General features: G+C 43.0%; 1 protein-coding gene across 4 annotated transcripts in view; it reads left to right on the forward strand.

Annotated features, from left to right (window-relative positions):
• Positions 1-19652, forward strand: part of NSD2 (nuclear receptor binding SET domain protein 2) — a 73440-nt gene that overhangs the window by 39338 nt on the left and 14450 nt on the right. For all 4 annotated transcript variants that reach the window (XR_014157087.1, XM_081864206.1, XM_081864208.1 and 1 more), the window contains 4 exons: positions 13759-13890; positions 14442-14565; positions 16510-16710; positions 18351-18530. Coding sequence is in view for 3 of the 4 variants with exons in the window: in XM_081864206.1 (XP_081720332.1) it covers positions 13759-13890; positions 14442-14565; positions 16510-16710; positions 18351-18530 (637 nt within the window). In the remaining variant the exon portion in view is untranslated. The remainder of the gene's footprint in view (positions 1-13758; positions 13891-14441; positions 14566-16509; positions 16711-18350; positions 18531-19652) is intronic.

A 19652-nucleotide genomic window follows, 5' to 3' on the forward strand; every position in this document is an offset into this window, starting at 1 on the left:
CATGAAGATAAAGATTAAACAGTAAAGGGGCCAAGAGACAACCTTGTCGGACGCCCCTGGCCGTTGGGAATGGAGTGGTAAGGGAGCCGTTGGGACCAATTCGGACGCGAGCTGTGGTGTTTGAATAAAGGGAAATAATTAGGGAGAGGAGGTGCGGATCAATTCCCAGATGGGCAAGTTTGGACCATAATCTCTGCCTAGGAATGGAATCAATGTAACAAGTCTGAGCCTGCGCTCCCTGTTAACTTGGCTGCACGAACCTGAAGGTCTGAAAAATACTCATATAGACTTGGTTGACTGAACTACATCTGGCATGGTTTTCGATTGCACCTTCCCTTCCTCCGACTCCTTTTCCCTTTGGGCATTTGTAAGAGCCTACACTTCAGCATACTGAAGTTTCTGGGGGTACAAATTATTCTGGGAGACACAGCCGCTCTCACAGTGGCCCTAGGAGGAAACACTAAAAGTGAAATGTCTGAGGATCTGATCAGTTCCACGATCAGTTCAATTACTCCAGTGTTGGATATCTCACCTATTTGAGATGAGAATTACCTAGCCTAGATGATGATCATGGATTCCTGGCTCGGTAGCTGGGGAAGTAGTTTTGAGAAGGAAACTGCTCGGTCTCACAGGGATGCTATAATGGCAATTTCCTGAAGCTGAGGGTGATTGTGGTGGCAGCTTGTTAGTACTTCTCAAGGCAAATGGAGGGACGTTGTGTTGCATCATGTAGACAGAAAGCAAAGATCATTGTCACAATCTCTCCTAAATGAAGGCCTCCTGCTCTTCTGGGGTCCTGCAGGCAGTGGCCCTAAATACTTAATGAACAAACACCAATCCATTGGTTTCTGAATTCCAGAGAATATCCTTAGAGTAGTGACCAAGGTTGGGTAAGTGGTGATGTGACTTTTTCTTCTCTGTTTAGCAATCCACTGATACTTTTTTCATTAGGAGAAGTAATAAGAGACAGTCAACCCACTAAGGGCAGATTGGCCAGTTGATTTCATAAACACCTTTCCTCCATTTCTTTATATCTCCTAGGCTAGCATAAAGTTCTGTGAGCAGCAGGTAGGGATGTTCCTTATTGCTGCACAGTGCTGAGGAGACCATGGTTCTCAGATTCCAACATCCTCGTGGCTCTGTCATGCACTAGAATCAAAAGTATAAGCATTTAACCGCTTGGAGGTTGAAAAGAACCTCCCCCTAACCCACGATTACTCCAAACACGTCTTTGGTACATTTCTGGCTTGTTCTGTGACCAATAGTTCGTGGGATTGCAAGAAAGGTTTCATCAGCAGGTTGGGTGGGTCTAGTAAGATCTCTTATAGAAGGGGTTTCGGAAGTCCTGGAGTTTCTGCAGGACAGTCTTAACACATTTTGCAGATAGGCTTCAGCTTGGGCTAACATTGTAGGCCCCTTGACATCTACTCCAGCTTCGCACTCTCATGTGCACCGGCTTCTGAGAACAGTGTTCCTCATTCTTCCCACAGGTTGTATAGTCCTTGCCTGTCATAGTTCTGTGGGCACTAGCCAAAGCTCTTTCCAAGCTGTTAAAATTTTACATTTGTGTATGTGAATTTCCATCCTGCTCTGCCTATGCCAAAGGACAGTATACTTGCTCATGGCCTACTTCACTACAAAAGTGTGGCCGTACGCGAAACATAGTGAGATTTATTTTTATACTTTGCTTTTTAACCAAGGTTGGCTGTCAGGGTAGTTTACTATCAGACTCTGCATAGTACAATATAATTGGGATTATGTTAGAATGTGTGTAGCAGTCTCTTCTGGACACTGGTGATAAAGCACATGATCTAAGTCCTTTTCTAGACAGAAGGGCACTGTAGGAGCTACAGAACTGATTTGACAGGGCAAAGCCTTAATTAACAGAAATCTCTTTAAAATGGCCTTTGGCAAAAGAGGTACCCATGGCATTTCTGGATCTTTGGTTAGGAAATACATTACCATTTGAAATGCATAAACCCGTCAATCAGTTTCCTAATGTGTGAAGATGTATACACAGGGCTCAGGGGAGCACTTGTGAGTAAGCAAGCCAGGGTGCCTTCTAGAATGTGGAAATTAATGGACAAACCACAGTAGAGCATTCTGTCCTGTGGGCAACCCCTGGATCACAGACCATATAAGTCCAACTGCTAGATTTTAGTGAGCCCCTGGGATCTCTTCCCACCCATCAGCTGTTAAGTGGGGAGCATAAAGTGTGCAATTGCACCTCCTTCCTTTGGAAGATGATAAAAGCGGAGAGGAAACATCCCAGCAGAGAGGTATACTTGCGTTTCTTGAAAATACACAAAAAGTACACATGCAGTCTGCAAATTGCATATATGCAATTATTGGGATGCAAACTGCATTTTGATGTTTGAGGCTTTGGATAGCTGCAAGAGAGGGCTCGCTATTCAACTCTGCATTTTTTATTTTTTGCATTCTTCTGAAATTTCTGAGGTTGGTTGGTTGGTTGGTTGGTTTTCCCCTGTTATGCAGTCATGATAAGATAAAGTGTGTTTCAGAGCTTTTTAAAATAACCTTCATAAAGACAGCTATGGATAAAATGGAAGAGGAAAGTTGAGTGCAGTTAAATATACATCTATGTTACCATGGAACATCGCTTTGTATTCAGTCTGACACTTGTATATGGGAGTGTGGCTCCTGACAGCTTCCCATCCAAGTAATGTATCCCTCCTTCGCCCTGAACTAATGAGCCAGAGATACTCAGTGCTAGTCTTTTGAAAGAGAGGAACGTGTATCTATGACGCCGTGAACTCTTGGTCTAACAACTTCGAATTTGCAGGAACTGCAGTTCCTGCCTCTTCTCTCTGAAGATGGCAGCCTAGAATCTGGACCATGTAACTTAGAAGAGGTGTCTTTATAGATAAATTCATAATCATGGGTGGGGTATTACTTTTTGGTAATTGGTGAAGGAAATGCCCAACCTGAATATTTGAAATCCTTGCTATTTTTAAATGTACCTGCGCTAGACGCCCTATCCCTCTTGAGTGGCAAAATGAGGATTCCGTTCTTGTGAATTTATGTGGATTTATGTCCATTTGGGAAGAAAGGGCTTATCTGTGCCTACCCTCTCTTTGTTCTGCTCCATTTCATGGTCTTATTCTTTCTGGGCTTTGGAAGGTTGAATTATTTCCCCTAGTGCCTGGTCACTAGGTTATCATGTGTTCATTGAAAGCTGTATGGCATCTCTAAAACTACTGAAGAGAAGTTTCTTATACTGTTAGAACTTTTCTCCGTGTGCTCCATTTCATCAGTTACATTTTAGGCTAGTGGTTCTCAAAAATTTTTGCAGCAGCAGAACCTTTCGCTTTGAACAAAACATCAATGGAACCCATGCAGCAAATTGATTTTAAAATTATTTTTGCTCCTCGCTGCTTCACCCCTCCCCCACGCGGTAATCTTCAGCAACAAACGGCAATGGAAAACCAGTGCTATTCAATTCCTGGAAAGCACAGCAAGGGAAGGAGAGAAGGAGAAGGGATTCTCAGGACACTTCTCCTGCCCCAGTAGTGCATTTAATCTCTTTGACTGTTGCAAAAATGGAAATTGCACATTGTTTGCAATTGTCCGCCCTTACAAATACCTCCTTTTGGGTGAAGGTGATGGAGAGGGTTGTGGGGGAGCAGCTGCAAGCATTCTTGGGTGACACAGACTATTAATATCCATTCCAGTGTGGGTTCAGTGCTGGCCAGAGCAAGATGGGAGGAGCACGACTTTGCTCCTGGTTCTCGATCTCTTGTCGGCTTTTGATACTGTAGTCCGTTGTGTGTTCTTGAATGAGAATTGGGTGCAGAGTAGCATTAGGAGAGTTCCTTTAAGTGCCATTGAATATCTATCCGAAGCTGTTGGGAGGAGTCATTAGGAGTTTGGGGGTAAGGTGCCACCAGTATGCTGATGACACTCAGCTCTTGTTTCTCCATAACATCTGAATCGGGAGAGGCCAGGCAGCCCTTGGACTAATGCTTGGATGCAATGGTGAAGTGGATGAGGAAGAACAAGCTGAGCTTTGAATCCTGAGAAGACAGAGGCACTGTTGGTGAGTGGTTCCCATGTCTGAGAAATTAGTCAGTTGCCTGCCCTGGATGGCTTGCACTCCTCCTGAAGTAGCAGGTTCACGGCCTGGGGGTACTTCTGTATCCAGCCCTGTCTCTGGTGGCCGAGGTTGCCTCCGTGGCTAGAATTGCAGTCGGTATGACAGCTATGATCCTTCCTGAGCAGGGAAAGCTTGGCCAACATGGTCCATTGCAAGCTTTGAACTCTTTCCTTGCAAAACCAAGATCTGCTCCTTGAAGGGCCAGTCGTTTTGTGCCTGAGTGATACGCTGCACAAATGGGGAGGGGGAGGCCGTTTGTCTCAGTGCCTCCTCCTTCCCTGTTAGTTGCCGTGACTCAATTTCTCCCTGCGGTGGGGGTTGCCGCACAGCTGAAAAGCAGGCCAGCAGCTCCTCCTCCTGGCTAGCTACCATGGTGGTACATGGCGAGTAAGGCTCCTGGATCATCCCGCTCTCCCATTCCTGCTTCCAAACCCTTAGAAATAAATCATAGCAGGCAGGAGACAGTGTTCACCAGCAGCAGGGATGCTCAAGAATGCAATTAATTTTTAGGGGACAAAGGAAAAGAAAATAATTTTCAACACGTTTCTGGGTTAGGCTTCCAAAAACGGAAAGTATGTCTGCTTGAGAAGCTTACTTGTGTTAGTATCAATTCTAGGCTGCCTGCCTCCCCCACCCCCACCCCCAAAAGACTTGCCCTATTACAAGGGAATATTGTGCCAGTTGAGCACTTTTGCATCTGTTTCCTCATTCTTGTTAGGTCTGTTAGGTAATAGTTAACCTAAGGCAGATAATACAGATTTCCTATCAATAAAGCAGGAGTTACTTGCTACCTTCCTTCCTGTTGTTAATTTGATTTCTCACCTGCCCTTCACCATAAGGCCCTAGGGTTGTATTGGGCACTGTATTAAAAAATGGGTAATTTGCAGGTGTCAACTGCATCGGGTGTTGTGATACACTGTGCTATTCTTAAGTTTCACAAGCACGGCAAATAGGCAGTGTGAACCTCTTGAATCCCATGACCTTTTTGAGGTTATCAGACTAAACATATTTTTCTTTGCCTTGCTCCTGGGTTGCATTGCTTTATCAGCTTTTATAGTGATCTTGTGTATTCTACCAATTTTTATGTGAACAGCAAGGCTTGTTAAATTTTGTCTTGAAAGTGAAGGGTGTGGGTTTTTTCAGATTTCCTTTCCTGAATATCATAAATATTTGGCAGTTCTTTTTTTTTTTTTTTAAGGTATATTCAGATATTCCTATCCTCTTCAAGCCAACATACTTCTTGTCCGTAGCAAAGTATACCGCATGGAATTTGACAAGATAAGCCATTAAACCCCTTAGGCTTCAACAGTTGTCTTTGTGTTATATGGGTAGATCTTACCTTACATTAAGATTAGGTTCCTGGGGACGGGGCATCAAATGTTGTCAAGGGCAAAAGCTGGATAATTCCATTGTTAGTGTCCGAAAAATGAGAGTTTCGAGTTCTATGGTTCAATATATCCCGTGGGAGGGGATGCCATCTTGCTGCATCCAAATTGTAAATGACATTTTAGTTGTGTTTTGACTGCAAACCTTCATGGTCAAATCAGCCAATTGCTGTCAGATCAGCTAGAAAATTATTTTGTATGCTAACTTACTTTAGAAAAGTCGTCTGTACCACATCATTTCCTATATTAATAGGAAATGCCAAATGAGTGTTACGTGCATGCACAGTTATGTGTGTTTCTGCAACATGCTAAAACTTGTTGAGGTCCAGCGCCGAGGGCCTTCTGGCGGTTCCCCCATTGCGAGAAGCAAAGCTACAGGGAACCAGGCAGAGGGCCTTCTCGGTAGTGGCGCCCGCCCTGTGGAACGCCCTTCCAGCAGATGTCAAAGCGATAAACAACTACCTGACATTCAGAAGACATCTTAAGGCAGCCCTGTTCAGGGAAGTTTTTAACGTGTGATATTTTACTGTATTTTTGGTTTCTATGGAAGCCACCCAGAGTGGCTGGGGAGGCCCAGCCAGATGGGCGGGGTATAAATAATAAATTATTATTATTATTATTATTATTATTATTATTATTATTATTATTTGTTATCTAACACGTGCTGTACTTTTCTTTCCTGCACATACATCATCCAGCAATAAATATGAATAAGAACCAACAAAGCTTCTATGAGTGTCCCAAGTGTCATTTTTTGTAGCCGCCTTTCTATAGTAAGAATTGTAGCCCCTTTCGCCAAATGCCCAGGCAGGCTGATGTGATTCTTCATTGCTCCCCTTATGCTTCCCTAAATGCCTCCACTTTGCCACTGCTCTCAGTTCCTCAGATTTCTGTTCACTTTGTGAACTTTGTGGTTTCAACTCTGTAGTTCTCTTTTTCTAATGGCCAAATGTGCTGGCCAAAGAAAGACGTTAAATGCATATTGGCATTTAATGCACAAGCAAAGAGCTACTGAATAGGGTACTGATAATTTACCGGGAGTGTGGCTGGCCGGTAAGGTTAGGTGAGGAGCCTAGTTTGTTAGTACAGGTTGTTTGGAATAACTATCTCTGTTGTTCTGTGGTTTTAAACATAGGTTTTATAGGAAGGGTTGTAGCTCAGTATAGATCACCTGCTGGGTTCAATCCCTTTCATCTCCAGGTAGGTCTGGGAGATAATTTTGCAATGAAACCCTAGATGGACCCAATGGTCTGACTCGGTATAATGGAGATTCCTAGGTTCCTATAGTTACAGATTAAAATGTTTTCTGGCTCCTGCTTTAGAGATTATAAATTTCTAAAATCTCTATAATATTACTTTGCCATTATGCTCTTTTCACTGTAGGTTGTATTGCATATGAAATACTGAATTACCAACAATAACGAAAGCTATTATATATCCTAAATCAAGCTGTCATATATTTAAAATGGTCTATGTGGTTGACGCTACAGTTCTGACATTTGCTTTAGAGCCTGGCTAGCTCCAGAGATTGATAAGGCTGCACAAATGCAAAGGCCTAGCTTATAAAAATTCTCTTGATGTATTTTGTTATTTGGCAGGCTTTTTGGAGATTTAAAAATGAAGGCTGGGTATAGGGCCATTTCTCTGTCCAAAACCACCTAGTGAGGTGAGATTCAAACTGGAAATTTCCCAATTCCTATAGTTTAAGATATTCCAAATGCGTACCATAAATTCCTGGTGCTGTATTTTAAATTCATACTAAACATTATTATTGTTTTTTATTTAGTTCTGGCATTTTATTTTTTGTTGTTTCTTTTACCCAGCAGACGTGGAAATGGGTATAGCTTGGATGCAGGCTTCGGTTCATGCATATGCATTTGGACAGCACTTTGTATCCTCTTAGTGCTCGTCCAGGTGGCAGCGAACTCTTAATGTGCGTGAAGTTGTGTATCTTCATTTCAGGAACCAGTAGTATGACTAGCCGTGTGCAACTAGAGCTGGGTGCTTTGTCTGTCCAGGTGTGTTTAAAAGGTTTCAAAAATTTAATGGTACTTGTTTGTCATTTTCACTGTTCTCCTAAAGGTAAAGTAAAGGGACCCCTGGCCATTAGGTTCAGTCGTGGCCGACTCTGGGGTTGCGGCGCTCATCTTGCTTTACTGGCCGAGGGAGCGTACAGCTTCCGGGTCATGTGGCCAGCATGACTAAGTCGCTTCTGGCAAACCTGAGCAGCGCACGGAAACGCCGTTTACCTTCCCACCGGAGTGGTACCTATTTATCTACTTGCACTTTGACGTGCTTTCGAACTGCTAGGTTGGCAGGAGGAGGGACTGAGCAACAGGAGCTCACCCCGTTGCGGGGATTCGAACCGCCGACCTTCTGATTGGCAAGTTCTAGGTTCTGTGGTTTAATCCACAGCGCCACCTGCGTCCCTCACTGTTCTCCTACATTAGCCCAAGTCTTATATGATGTTTGCAGTACATTCAGTAGACTTTCGGAGATGACACTTGAAAGTAAATAGAAGATTCTTTACACAATAAACAGTTTATTTAAACCATTGATGTGCTGCCCTTTGCTTCGTGCCAGAAATCCAAGATGGCTAACTATAAGGCTTTGGTAGCATTGCAATATAGCATAATTTAAATACTGTGGAATTAAATATTTTTTTAAAAAAAAATCCAGATTGCACCAGTGCAACAATAAAATGATATAAAAATCATGCCTAACCCTAACAACAAAAGCCTTCTTAAAATGAAAGCTCTTACTTACTTTTAAAGAAGGGAGAGTTGAGGTTACATCAAACCTCCCTGAGGCGGAAGAAGTCTGAATATTATCACCAAAAAAGATGTCTAATTTCAGAGTAGGGGGAGCAAGGTTTTGGCGATGACTTAAGCATCTTAACAGGTTCATACTGGGGACAAGTGGTCGCTTTCAGTTATCTGGCTCCAGACCATTTTGAGATTTTATAGGTTAATGCTAGCACTTTGAATTGGGTCAGAAAAACAGCTGGAAGCCCATGAAGTGCACGTTCTTATTTTTATTCTATGTACACCACTATTACTATATCTATCTATCATCTCTCTCTCCAGCTTTTGTATCCTGTTGCATAACACAAAAGTCTGTGCAACTTACAATAGAAATAATGTAAATATAAAACAGAAAGCATAAAATCAAAGCGAAACAAATACAGCAAAAACATTTGCACACAGCACCCTCAAGATTATTATTATTTAATTAAAAACTGAGAGGCCTGGAGCACACAATTTTTTTGGAAGGCATGAGTAAACAGACAGATGTTCGGCTGGGGCCAGAATGTGCCAGGCTAGCTTCCCTGAAAAGGCTGTGTACTATAACTGGTATTAAAAAAAGGTAAAGGACCCCTGACAGTTAAGTCCAGTCGCGAACATCTCTGGGGTTGCAGCACTCATCTCGCTTTACTGGCTGAGGGAGCCGGTGTTTGTCTGCAGGCAGTTTTTCCGGGTCATGTGGCCATCATGACTAAGTTGCTTCTGGCGAAAGCAGAGCAGTGCACATTTACCTTCCCACCGGAGTGGTACCTATTTATCTACTTGCACTTTGACGTACTTTCGAACTGCTAGGTTGGCAAGAGCTGGGACTGAGCAATGGGAGCTCAGCCCATCGCGGGGATTCGAATCGCCGACCTTCCGATTGGCAAGCCCTAGGCTCAGTGGTTTAGACCACAGCGCCACCCGCGTTCCTAGTTCCACCCGCTACATACTAACCTGCCTTAAGTCATTTGGGGTGAGGAAGATGCACCCCAAGCAGCGTCTCCAAAAAGGACCTTAAGGTTTGTGTAGCTAAATATGGGAGAAGGTGGTCTTTCAGGTAACCTCAGCCCAAACCACTTAGGGATTTAAAGATGAAAGCCAATATTTCATTTTGGGCCCAGAAATGGACTGGAAGCCATCACAGCTGACGAAGCACAGTTTCTAGAGACTTACTTTTATAGGCAACCCCACATACAATACATTGCCATGGTAAGTGGGAGGTTACTAGATTGTGGGAAATTGTGGTCAAGCCAACTCGATCCAGACAAGGTTACAGTTGGTGCATCAGTTGAAGCTGCTAAAAGACACTTCAAGCTGCAGGTGCTACTTGAGCTTCCAACAACAGTGGATTACTAAGCACCCCTAGACGGCACCTCCATCTAGAACAAACTGGACATCATTCACTTCAGTGGTTGGATGAATGAGCCACCAACCAACACGACACTGTTTTTATCTCGATTGGAACTTGGTTTATTCACCCTTTTCTAGCCAGTTCATCCAACCCATGCCCAAGCTCTGCTTCAGGACAACCACAGCATTTCCAGCATCTGATGAAAGAGAGAGATTAAAGTTGAGTGTCATTTGCATACTGGTGACACCTCAGAACAGATCTCCAGATGACCTAGTATTTCATGGAGATGCTAAACAGCATGGGTAAAAGAACAGAACCCTGCTGAACATCAAAGCACTACCGCCAGGGGATCCAGCAATAACCCCCCAGCACTGTCTTCTGGAAATGGCTATCCCAAAAGGAGCAGAACCATCAAGCAGCACCTCCTGTCTCCCAGACGTAATGTAGAAAGCTATATACAGAAGGCTGGTTGTATCCAAAGCCACTGCGAGGTCCAGGAGAATCAATAAGGAAGCAGCCCTCTCGTCTTTTTCTCAACAAAGGTCATGCCAAGCATAGTTTCTGCCCCAAATCTAGCCCTGAAACCCAACTAAAAATCCCAAAGTGAGATTATTGTAATCCAAATCTTTTTATTACTGATGTACTGATATTGTGATCACCTTGGCCAGGAAGGGAATTTTCACCGCTGACTTATAGGCTAGATTTCTTCAGGGGTAATATTTTAAAGAAGCTGAGACTGCTGCCTCCATCAGACACGTACAGCTCTCATGGACCGACTCCCTGCTAGACAAAATAAGCAATGGGTGGCAAGAGTCAAGTATACAAGTGGTTGACCAGACTCGCCCAGGCACCTTGACCACATCCTCAAGCTCCAATAACTCGAGAGTCATTCCACAAAAGCAGATCAGACACTTCCACGGTTGATGCTGCTTTAATTGTGGAGCCCAAGTCTTGATGGATACAGGTGACTATCCTCGGAGCATCTTTCAAACGCAGCACAGCTTTCTACTGTTGGTTCTGCTATCTCTTCCCTGGGCCATATTTCAAAAGGTCCTACACCGCATTGGAAAGCTCCTCCGGACAACAATGAAAGGGTGCAATGGGGCGGGGGTGGGGAGAGAACGGTTTCTACACTTGCATCACTAACTCAGAGTGGACTGATAATAGTCTCTCACTTCAGCCAGACTGTCGTGAGCCTTTTCCCACTTGTGACCCCGCTGTATTCCTGCTTGCTTCATTGCCCTCAGTTCCGGTGTGTACCAAGATGTTGCGTGGATTCTGCTCAGCAAAAGTGGGCACTCTGGAGCAATCAATGGCAACCACCCAAGTAATCCCTGAGGGCCACTAGGGTTTCAGCAGCTATTCCAACCATAGCTGCCAAAAAATATTCCAGAGCCCTTCGGAATTTATCAGTCTTTGGGAGGTGGGCCCCACTTCACAAGGCTCTCCCAACTCTCCAGAGGGATAAAACCACGAAAAGCCTAATAATAATAATAATAATAATAAATTTTATTTATATCCCGCCCTCCCCAGCCGAAGCCGGGCTCAGGGCGGCTAACAACACTAAAACAGTACAACATTATAAAACATTATAAAAATGGATTAAAATGAATTAAAATCAAAATTGATGGCAACCATAAACTAAAGTTTTGTAAAGATTGCCAGAGGAGGGAGTCAGGCTGCGCCCTGACCAAAGGCCAGGTGGAACAGCTCTGTCTTACAGGCCCTGCGGAAAGATGTCAAGTCCTGCAGGGCCCTTGTCTCTTGTGAGAGAGCGTTCCACCAGGTTGGAGCCGCAGCCGAAAAAGCCTAAAACACATTCCATTATATGTGGAAACGTACTGGAAAAGTGGTATATAAATTGTGTAAATAAATAAAGTTAACTTGCTTATTTTTTATTTATTGTTTTTGTAATTTATATTCTAGACTTTTATATCTCCAGGTAGTGCAATTTAAAATAATGATGACAAAGCATACAAACTAATATAAGAAAGTGGAACAATATAAGCATTTTGGTGGGACAAAATTTTGGAGCTGGCTTGGAGGAATTAAAACCCTCAACCTTCTTGGTTGAGACTAGCTGTTAACCCAGTTATTGATATTGTTGTCTGCTTGTGTTTATGTATGTTAATTTAAGCATTTATATCCTACTCTCCTGATGGAAAAGACCATAAAAACAATAAGAAAGAGAGGAACAGCAGTTAAAACCGAACACAAATACATTATCTGCCACGTACAATGAACTGGAGAAAGTGCTTTTAAGTGTGTTAGCTAATACGCAGCAGATTTAGCAAATAATTTGGGTAGTTCACTTCCATAAAATTGTGCAAGAGAATTCCTAGAATTTTTAGGGTTATGTAGATTTTGTACCTGTCAAATAACCACAAAGAAAATCTGAATTCTGCAAAGTTTGTTAGTATGCATGTTAAGGATATCACACTCAGTGAAGGAGAGCGTCCTATATCAGGTAGCATATCTGGCTCACTTTTTGAGACAATGCACATTCAATTTTTCTTCTGGGGAAAGAGTGCCTCTTTAGTTACTGTGCTGTCCTCGCTCTGAGAGAAAGCTCTTTGTAAGCTCTGAAAGCCGTATTCTGAACTCTCTATCAGTTTCTACACTTGCATGTTGGAATCACATTGTATATGCAGCCAGGTTGTAAGTTTTAAACACATTTGGCTAAATTTCATGACCTCAAATTTAACTGTCTGGATTTATGTCTTAGCATTTATTTCTCCCGAGCACCGTCAACTGACTCTTAACGCTTCTTTGGCTTCCCCTCTCACCTCCCATTTCCTCGTTACCTTGGCTCAGAACCATATTCTATCGTGGTCCACTGATATTTCACTGGATATTGTTCTGTGCTGTTGGCAGAGATTCCGAAGTACTGCTAAATCTACAAGGGGATTTCTTGCAGAACCACAGAGCTGTCACCTTCAGCAGACAGGACCCTCTTGGAACTTTTCTCTCTTCCAGTTTCTAGTTTCTAACCTTTAAAGCCCTATACAGCCTAGGACCCTCGTACCTACGGGACCGCCTCTCCTGGTATGTCCCACAGAGGAACTTACGGTCTTCAAATAAAAACATCTTGAAGGTCCCAGGCCACAGAGAGGCTAGGTTGGCCTCAACTGGAGCCAGGGCTTTTTCGGCTGTGGCTCCAATCTGGTGGAACGCTCTGTCACAAGAGACTAGGGCCCTGCGGGACTTGACATCTTTCCGCAGGGCCTGCAAGACGGAGCTGTTCTACCAGGCCTTTGGTCGGGGTTCAGTCTAACTCCCTCTCCCCTTTCATAAGAACTTGCATGAAAGTGGCCTCCCAATTTTTCTCACAGGCCCATATAAGTTCAGCACAAACAGTTGGGCCTGGTGAGCATTTAAGGTCCCCAACCCTAATCTGCGGGTTGCCATCCGATTGGATTTTATTCTGATCCTGATCTGATTTGAGGATGTATTTTAATTGATTGTCTGATTTTATGTTAATGTGTTATACATTTGATGTTAGCCGCTCTGAGCCCGGCTTCGGCTGGGGAGGGCGGGATATAAATAAAATTATTATTATTATTATTATTATTATTTATTATTAATAACAGTAATGATGGATTGAATCCAAGAATAGGTTTTTCCTGCTCCATTCTAAGTACCCTTAGACAGCCTATCCACTAGGAAGCTTCCATGTCATAATAGGAAACATTTCACTCACTGAGTATTTGACAGATGTTCCACTGAAATGTCATAAATGCTTTTTCCTTTTAAGACCATTTCCCTTTTGCTTATAGTAGAGCCTATTCGATAACAGTGGGCCACGCACACTCATACTTGCAGTGGTCTTCTGTCCCCAAAAAAGGAGTTTGTTAAATGAGAATGTAAGAAAATTTGGGCAGGATTCACCTAACACACCCTATCAGAGGAAGCCCTGTGCCGGGACTTGCACTTGCAAAATGGGGCTTTCCCCTCTCTCATGCCCCCTGACTGGCTCTGGGGAGGTTGGGGGAACCCTTAGAACAGCATGGGGGGACAGGGAGGGGAGAGGGGGTTGTTGCATCTGGCAAGCTGCAGCGCTTGCACAAACAGTAGTTGGAAGAATGTGACATTGAATCCCTCCTTTTATTAATTCTCTTTTAGATTTCAGACAGTCAAGGAGACGAGAGATCAGAGTCTCCTTATGAAAGTGCAGACGAAGGTCTTGCTGAAGCCTCTCTGTCATACAAGAAGTCTGATCGTGGAGGAGCAACAAGGAAAGAATACGTTTGTCAGGTAAGGGAGACATTTTGTTTGAGTAGGTGACAAGTTGCAGGACAGTCGTACCTTGGAAGTCAAACAGCTTAGTTCCTGAATGTTTTGCCTCCCAAACGTCGCAAACCCGGAAGTGACTGTTCCGGTTTGCAAACTATTTTTGGAAGCCAAATGTCTGACACTGCTTCCGTGGCTTCCTGCAGCCAATCAGAAGCTGCACTTTGGTTTCTGAACGTTTTGGAAGCTGAACAGACTTCCGAAATGGATTCCGTTTGACTTCTGAGGTACGACTGTACTCTGAAGTGGTCTCAGTAACATGCACTGCACTGTAGGCATAAATAGAATTGGGCAATATTCTAATTGCTCTCACTGAAGGATCAAAAAGGTTGTTAATGAGTGGAAAGAAGAGTGTTTTCCTGTTCCTTTGCTCATGCATACAGGATTGAAATTGTGGAATAGAAATGTGGTTTTAAATATGTCATAAAACTGAGAAAGGTAGCCGAGAAGGACAGAAACAGTTCATTAGTATCCTGTACCCTTTTTCAACTCCTTAACTTTTTTACTTCCCATAGCTCTGTGAAAAGCCTGGAGACTTGCTGCTCTGTGAAGGACGGTGTTTTGGTGCTTTTCATGCAAGATGCACCGGGTTCTCTGGAAAGACCTCGGAACACTTTATTTGCAGTGAATGCTCTTCAGGCAAGTCTTCGCTCATGCATGCCAGCAATATTTGCATATTTCTTTTGAAGAAATTGTTATCTTTTAATGCCATGCTTACCTGGAGGAAAAGATTTCGGTTATCAAGTTCACTCTAAGTTTTTTTTTTCCCCCCTCCTGCAAAAAATCTTTCTTATTTGGGATTGGGAAGGCTTTCCTCTGGTTTTCTCGGCTAATAATCTGAAGGAGCTTTGCCATCTCTTGCAAGTTTAGGACTTGGTTGAATTGCATGGGTAATCAGGAACAAGTTGCTCAGTAAACATTCCTTGCGGTGTTACTTTTTTCTGCTTGTGGTGCTTCTGTGATAGATTGTGTGAACCTGCCTGTGGAAATGTACAGTGGACCCTTGGTTCTCAAACTTAATCCATTCCAGAAGTCCGTTCCAAGACCAAAGCGTTCCAAAAACAAGGCACGTTTTCCCATAGAAATTAATGCAAAATGGATTCATCTGTTCCAGACTTTGAAAAGTAACCCCTAAAACAGCAATTTCACATGAATTTTACTATCTTAACAAGACCATTGGTCCATAAATGAAAGCAATAAACAATGTACTGCAGTCACAAAATCAATCAATCTGTAGTTGAACTGGGTTCCACACAGTCACACACACACAAAAAGAGCCGCAAAAATAAAAATGCAAAATAAATCGCAAAAACAGGCAAACACTCAAAACGGAAGCGTGGCACTCAAAATGGAAGCGTGGCACTCAAAACAGAAGCGTGGCACTCAAAACGGAAGCGTGGCACTCAAAACGGAGCACGTTCGGCTTCCGAAAAAAGTTTGCAAACCAGAACACTTCTGGGTTTGCAGAGTTTGGGTTCCAAGTTGTTCAAGTAGCAAGGCGTTTGAGAACCAAGGTACCACTGTATACAGAGGCAGTGTGTCTCTCTCTGTTGTTGCTGGGAATCATCTCCTGCTTGCGGACTTCCCTTTGACCTCTGGTTGGCCACTGTGAGAACAGGACATTGGACTAGACCAGCTTTTCATGTCAATCCAGCAGGCCTCTTTTTACATTATTAGAATATCACATCTCTCTCATTCTTTTCAGGTGTTGTGTTCCTTTCTTTATTACAGTGCTAAACACATTTTCAGTTTGGGATACAAAATCTGCCTAAATCCCCTGAGACATTTTAGATGTTCTAGAATCTGAATGTACTTTTGGAAAGCTATAATTTAAGGTAGATGTTTGCCCTGATCAGGGTTACGGCCCACCCAGTCTTCTCTCATAATGGCTTTCATAGGGATTGGATACATTTGCCTTGGGGGGGGGTGTCAGAAAGTGCATGTACATAGAATCATAGAGTTGGAAGAGACCACAAGGGCCATCGAGTCCAACCCCCTGCCAAGTAGGAAACACCATCAGAGCACTCCTGACATATGGTTGTCAAGCCTCTGCTTAAAGACCTCCAAAGAAGGAGACTCCACCACACTCCTTGGCAGCAAATTCCACTGTCGAACAGCTCTTACTGTCAGGAAGTTCTTCCTAATGTTTAGGTGGAATCTTTTTTCTTGTAGTTATATACATGTTATATATAATATTGGGAATGTTTTCATCTGTAAGAAGTTGAGCCCTGCTTGCACATTATGGCAGGGCAATGAAATGTAAGAAAACTTAAGATACAGGTAGCTTACTGATGTATAAATAGTACATCTGCTGGAAAAATATGGCTGATAAAAGGTGGAAACTCTGGCTTCCCTGATAGAGGCATTTAGGATCTTGGTCTTAAATATTCATAGGAGATGCATTAATGAAGAAGTACATGTGAAGACTAATCAGTCATAATGTTTATTAAGTGTGGTGGCGGATTTTTAATTTAGAAACTTCAGTTTCTGGTGTTTTAATTAATTACCAGTAGAAGTAAGGTGTTTTTGTATTAGTCTTTAGAGTTTAAAAACATTCAACTTGTTTTTAATTCTTTTTATTAGGTGTTCACACATGTTTTGTGTGTAAAGAGAAAAAATCAGTAGTGAAACGCTGTATTGTATCCCACTGCGGAAAATTCTACCACGAAGCTTGTGTGAAAAAGTTTCGCCTCACGGTGTTTGAGAACAGGGGTTTCCGATGCCCTCTCCACAGTTGTGCAAACTGTCACGTTGCTAACCCTTCAAATCCCAAAGTATCCAAAGGTATTTATTTTCTGTTACTTCCCCCACCTTACATATTTAGAGTACTGTCACAGAGGTGATTCACACACCATGTTATCCACAGCCTAGATGCTACTGCCGTTTGTCATGTGAACACTCACCAAAAACCATGAAGAGCTTCCATGCCAGCAGCAGAAGCTCTCAGAAATAACTAGTACTAAGATAAAACTACATATACAGTGGAACCTCTACTTAGGGACGTAATCAGTTCCAGAGGTTTGGCTGTAAGTCGATCTGGGGCGCTAGTAGAAGTGCCGCTGTGCGCAGACGCATTTGGTGGCAGCTGCTTCTGTGCGTGCGCAAATGGCAGAAGTACCGTATTTTTTGCTCTATAAGACTTACTTTTTCCCTCCTAAGAAGTAAGGGGAAATGTGTGTGCATCTTATGGAGCGAATGCAGGCTGTGCAGCTATCCCAGAAGCCAGAACAGCAAGAGGGATTGCTTCTTTCACTACACAGCAATCCCTCTTGCTGTTCTGGCTTCTGAGATTCAGAATATTTTTTTTCTTGTTTTCCTCCTCCAAAAACTAGGTGCGTCTTATGGTCTGGTGCATCTTATAGAGCGAAAAACACGGTATTTACTTCCGGGTTTGCCATGGTCGCAACTTGGATTGGGCCCAAGTAGAGGCGGTCGTAAGTAGGGGTTCTACTGTATTGGGAATTTCCACATGGCCATTAAGAATGAAGCCAGGATGTGGATAAGTCCGTTTTGCTGAATGAATATCATCGGAATGAGTTCTTGGCTATAAAACAGAAGCTGAGTGTCCAATCTTCCCCTACACACAGAGGGGAACCCAGAGGCGCCTGATGCTCGTCGCTGCTCATTAGCACCCCATGGTTTGGGAGGATTGTCAGAACTGAACCATTATATTTATATATTATTTAAAGAGCATTATTTACATGGTCTCGTCACTCAGGTTGGGGCTGGTGTCCTGATGGGACTTTTCTGTCCCATAACTGATTGCTGTGAACAGTTTATTGATGGACCACTGTGAGGATGATGGGCATAAAATGGGGGAGAAGATGGTTGTAAAAAGGCTGAAGGAAGAGCGAACATAATTTTCTCATATATATATATATATATAATTTTTTATTAGTGTTTTTTTTTACATACCATTTTCAATAGTAATTAAATATACTTTTACATCTTATTCAAATTTTTGACTTCCATCAATCCTGTCTGAAAATTTTCCAATCTAATCTCTCAGTATGCATTTCTTTTCTTCCCTATTACATTTCAAACTCATAACCAATATCCTACTTCAGCTACAGTACCCTAAAGCCTAATGCTTGCTGATACGGTTGTCTTAGGGTGGGGCATCGAAATCACTGTGCCAGAGCAGCCTTACTAGCCAAAAGGCTGCTCATCTTTTAGTTGGGGTAGACTTGGGAGCAGGGAAGGCAAAGGAGGTTCTTGCTTTTGCTCATTCGGTGCAGATAAGTGCAAATTAAGATTGAGTGCTGACCGAGTGCAGTGAGCCTGCATCGTAAGATTTCCCATGTGAACCGTGGCCATTGGCAATGAAATCTCCCATTGATTCCCCAACATTTTCAGTCAATCGTCTTAAAGGGTGATGCGCATGTTTGTTTTATTTTATTTCATTTTATTTTTGTTTCCGCCAGGCAAAATGGTGCGTTGCGTCCGCTGCCCTGTGGCTTATCATGCTGGAGACGGTTGCGTCGCTGCAGGGTGCTCAGTGATCACTTCCAGCAGCATAGTTTGCACCAACCACTTTATTGCCACTAAAGGGAAGAGTCATCACGCGCATGTCAATGTAAGCTGGTGCTTTGTATGCTCGAAAGGTAAATAAAGGAGTGCCTTTATTTTTTTCTTATAAAAGTAACGGGCATTTAAATTTCACTGTTTTGAAAAGATTATTATATTGAAGCTATTACTGCAGTAAGTTTTCTTTCCTTAAAGTTCGCTTATTCTATTTAAACAGCTTTCTTTGCCATTCCAAAATGGGTGTGTTGTGAGGGTGCGTGCGGGGAGACCGCATTTAGAACCCAGGAATTTGCATGTTCCTGCATTGCAGGGGGTTGGTCGCCCTAGATCAGGCACATCCAACGGGAAGATCGCGATCTACCGGTAGATCTCCGGCTCATCCTGGTAGATGGCGGGACCCTTATCGATCGTGGGATTAAATAAAGTTTACCAAAAGTTAACAAATAAAAGCTGAAGAACTCTGGGCGATCCTACCCTGGAAAAGCTCAGCAACTCTGGGTTCAACAACTCTGGGCAGTCCACCCACCCCACGCACACTCCTCCCTCCAATGACAATGTGTAGATCACTGCCAGTTTTTTTACACTGAGAGTAGATTGCAGTCTCTTGGGAGCTGGACTTGCCTACACAAGGTGAATCTTCGGGTCCCTTCCAACTCTACAATTCTATGTCTAAATGTACCAGTGTGTGGAGCACTTGCAGTAAGGCCCGCAGACACATGTCCTTTTATTATAGTTTTATTGAGGTTAGAAAGGGCATAATATATCCTCTTAGAAGGTGGTTTTGTCCTCAGTCTTTGCCATAGATTCTATAGAGTCCCTCCTCGGTACTGGACAGTTAGGAAAACTCCTGCCCATTGTCATGTGCACCAGGGTATATGGCCTGGTTTATGCCTGTATGGGTGACTGTCTTAGAACCACATCTAAGCTACATTGCGATATAAGGCTCTCTCAGGTGTCTTATAATCGTTAGTTTTAGCTTATCATTTTTACGTAAATTCTTTCACCGAGGTTGTGAATTTGTACAAAAATCCTTCGCGTCCTGTAATTGGTTGGTTGACCATAATAAACGCATGGTTAAAAATGCAAGCAACAAGGTTTGAGGGTTGTTGTTGTTGTTGTTAATAATAAAAATAATAATACCCCGCCCATCTGGCTGAGTTTTCCCAGCCACTCTGGGTGGCTCCCAACAGAGTAGTAGT

Source organism: Podarcis erhardii, assembly GCF_964252035.2.
Source record: "Podarcis erhardii genome assembly, chromosome: 5".
Taxonomy (NCBI): domain Eukaryota; kingdom Metazoa; phylum Chordata; class Lepidosauria; order Squamata; family Lacertidae; genus Podarcis; species Podarcis erhardii.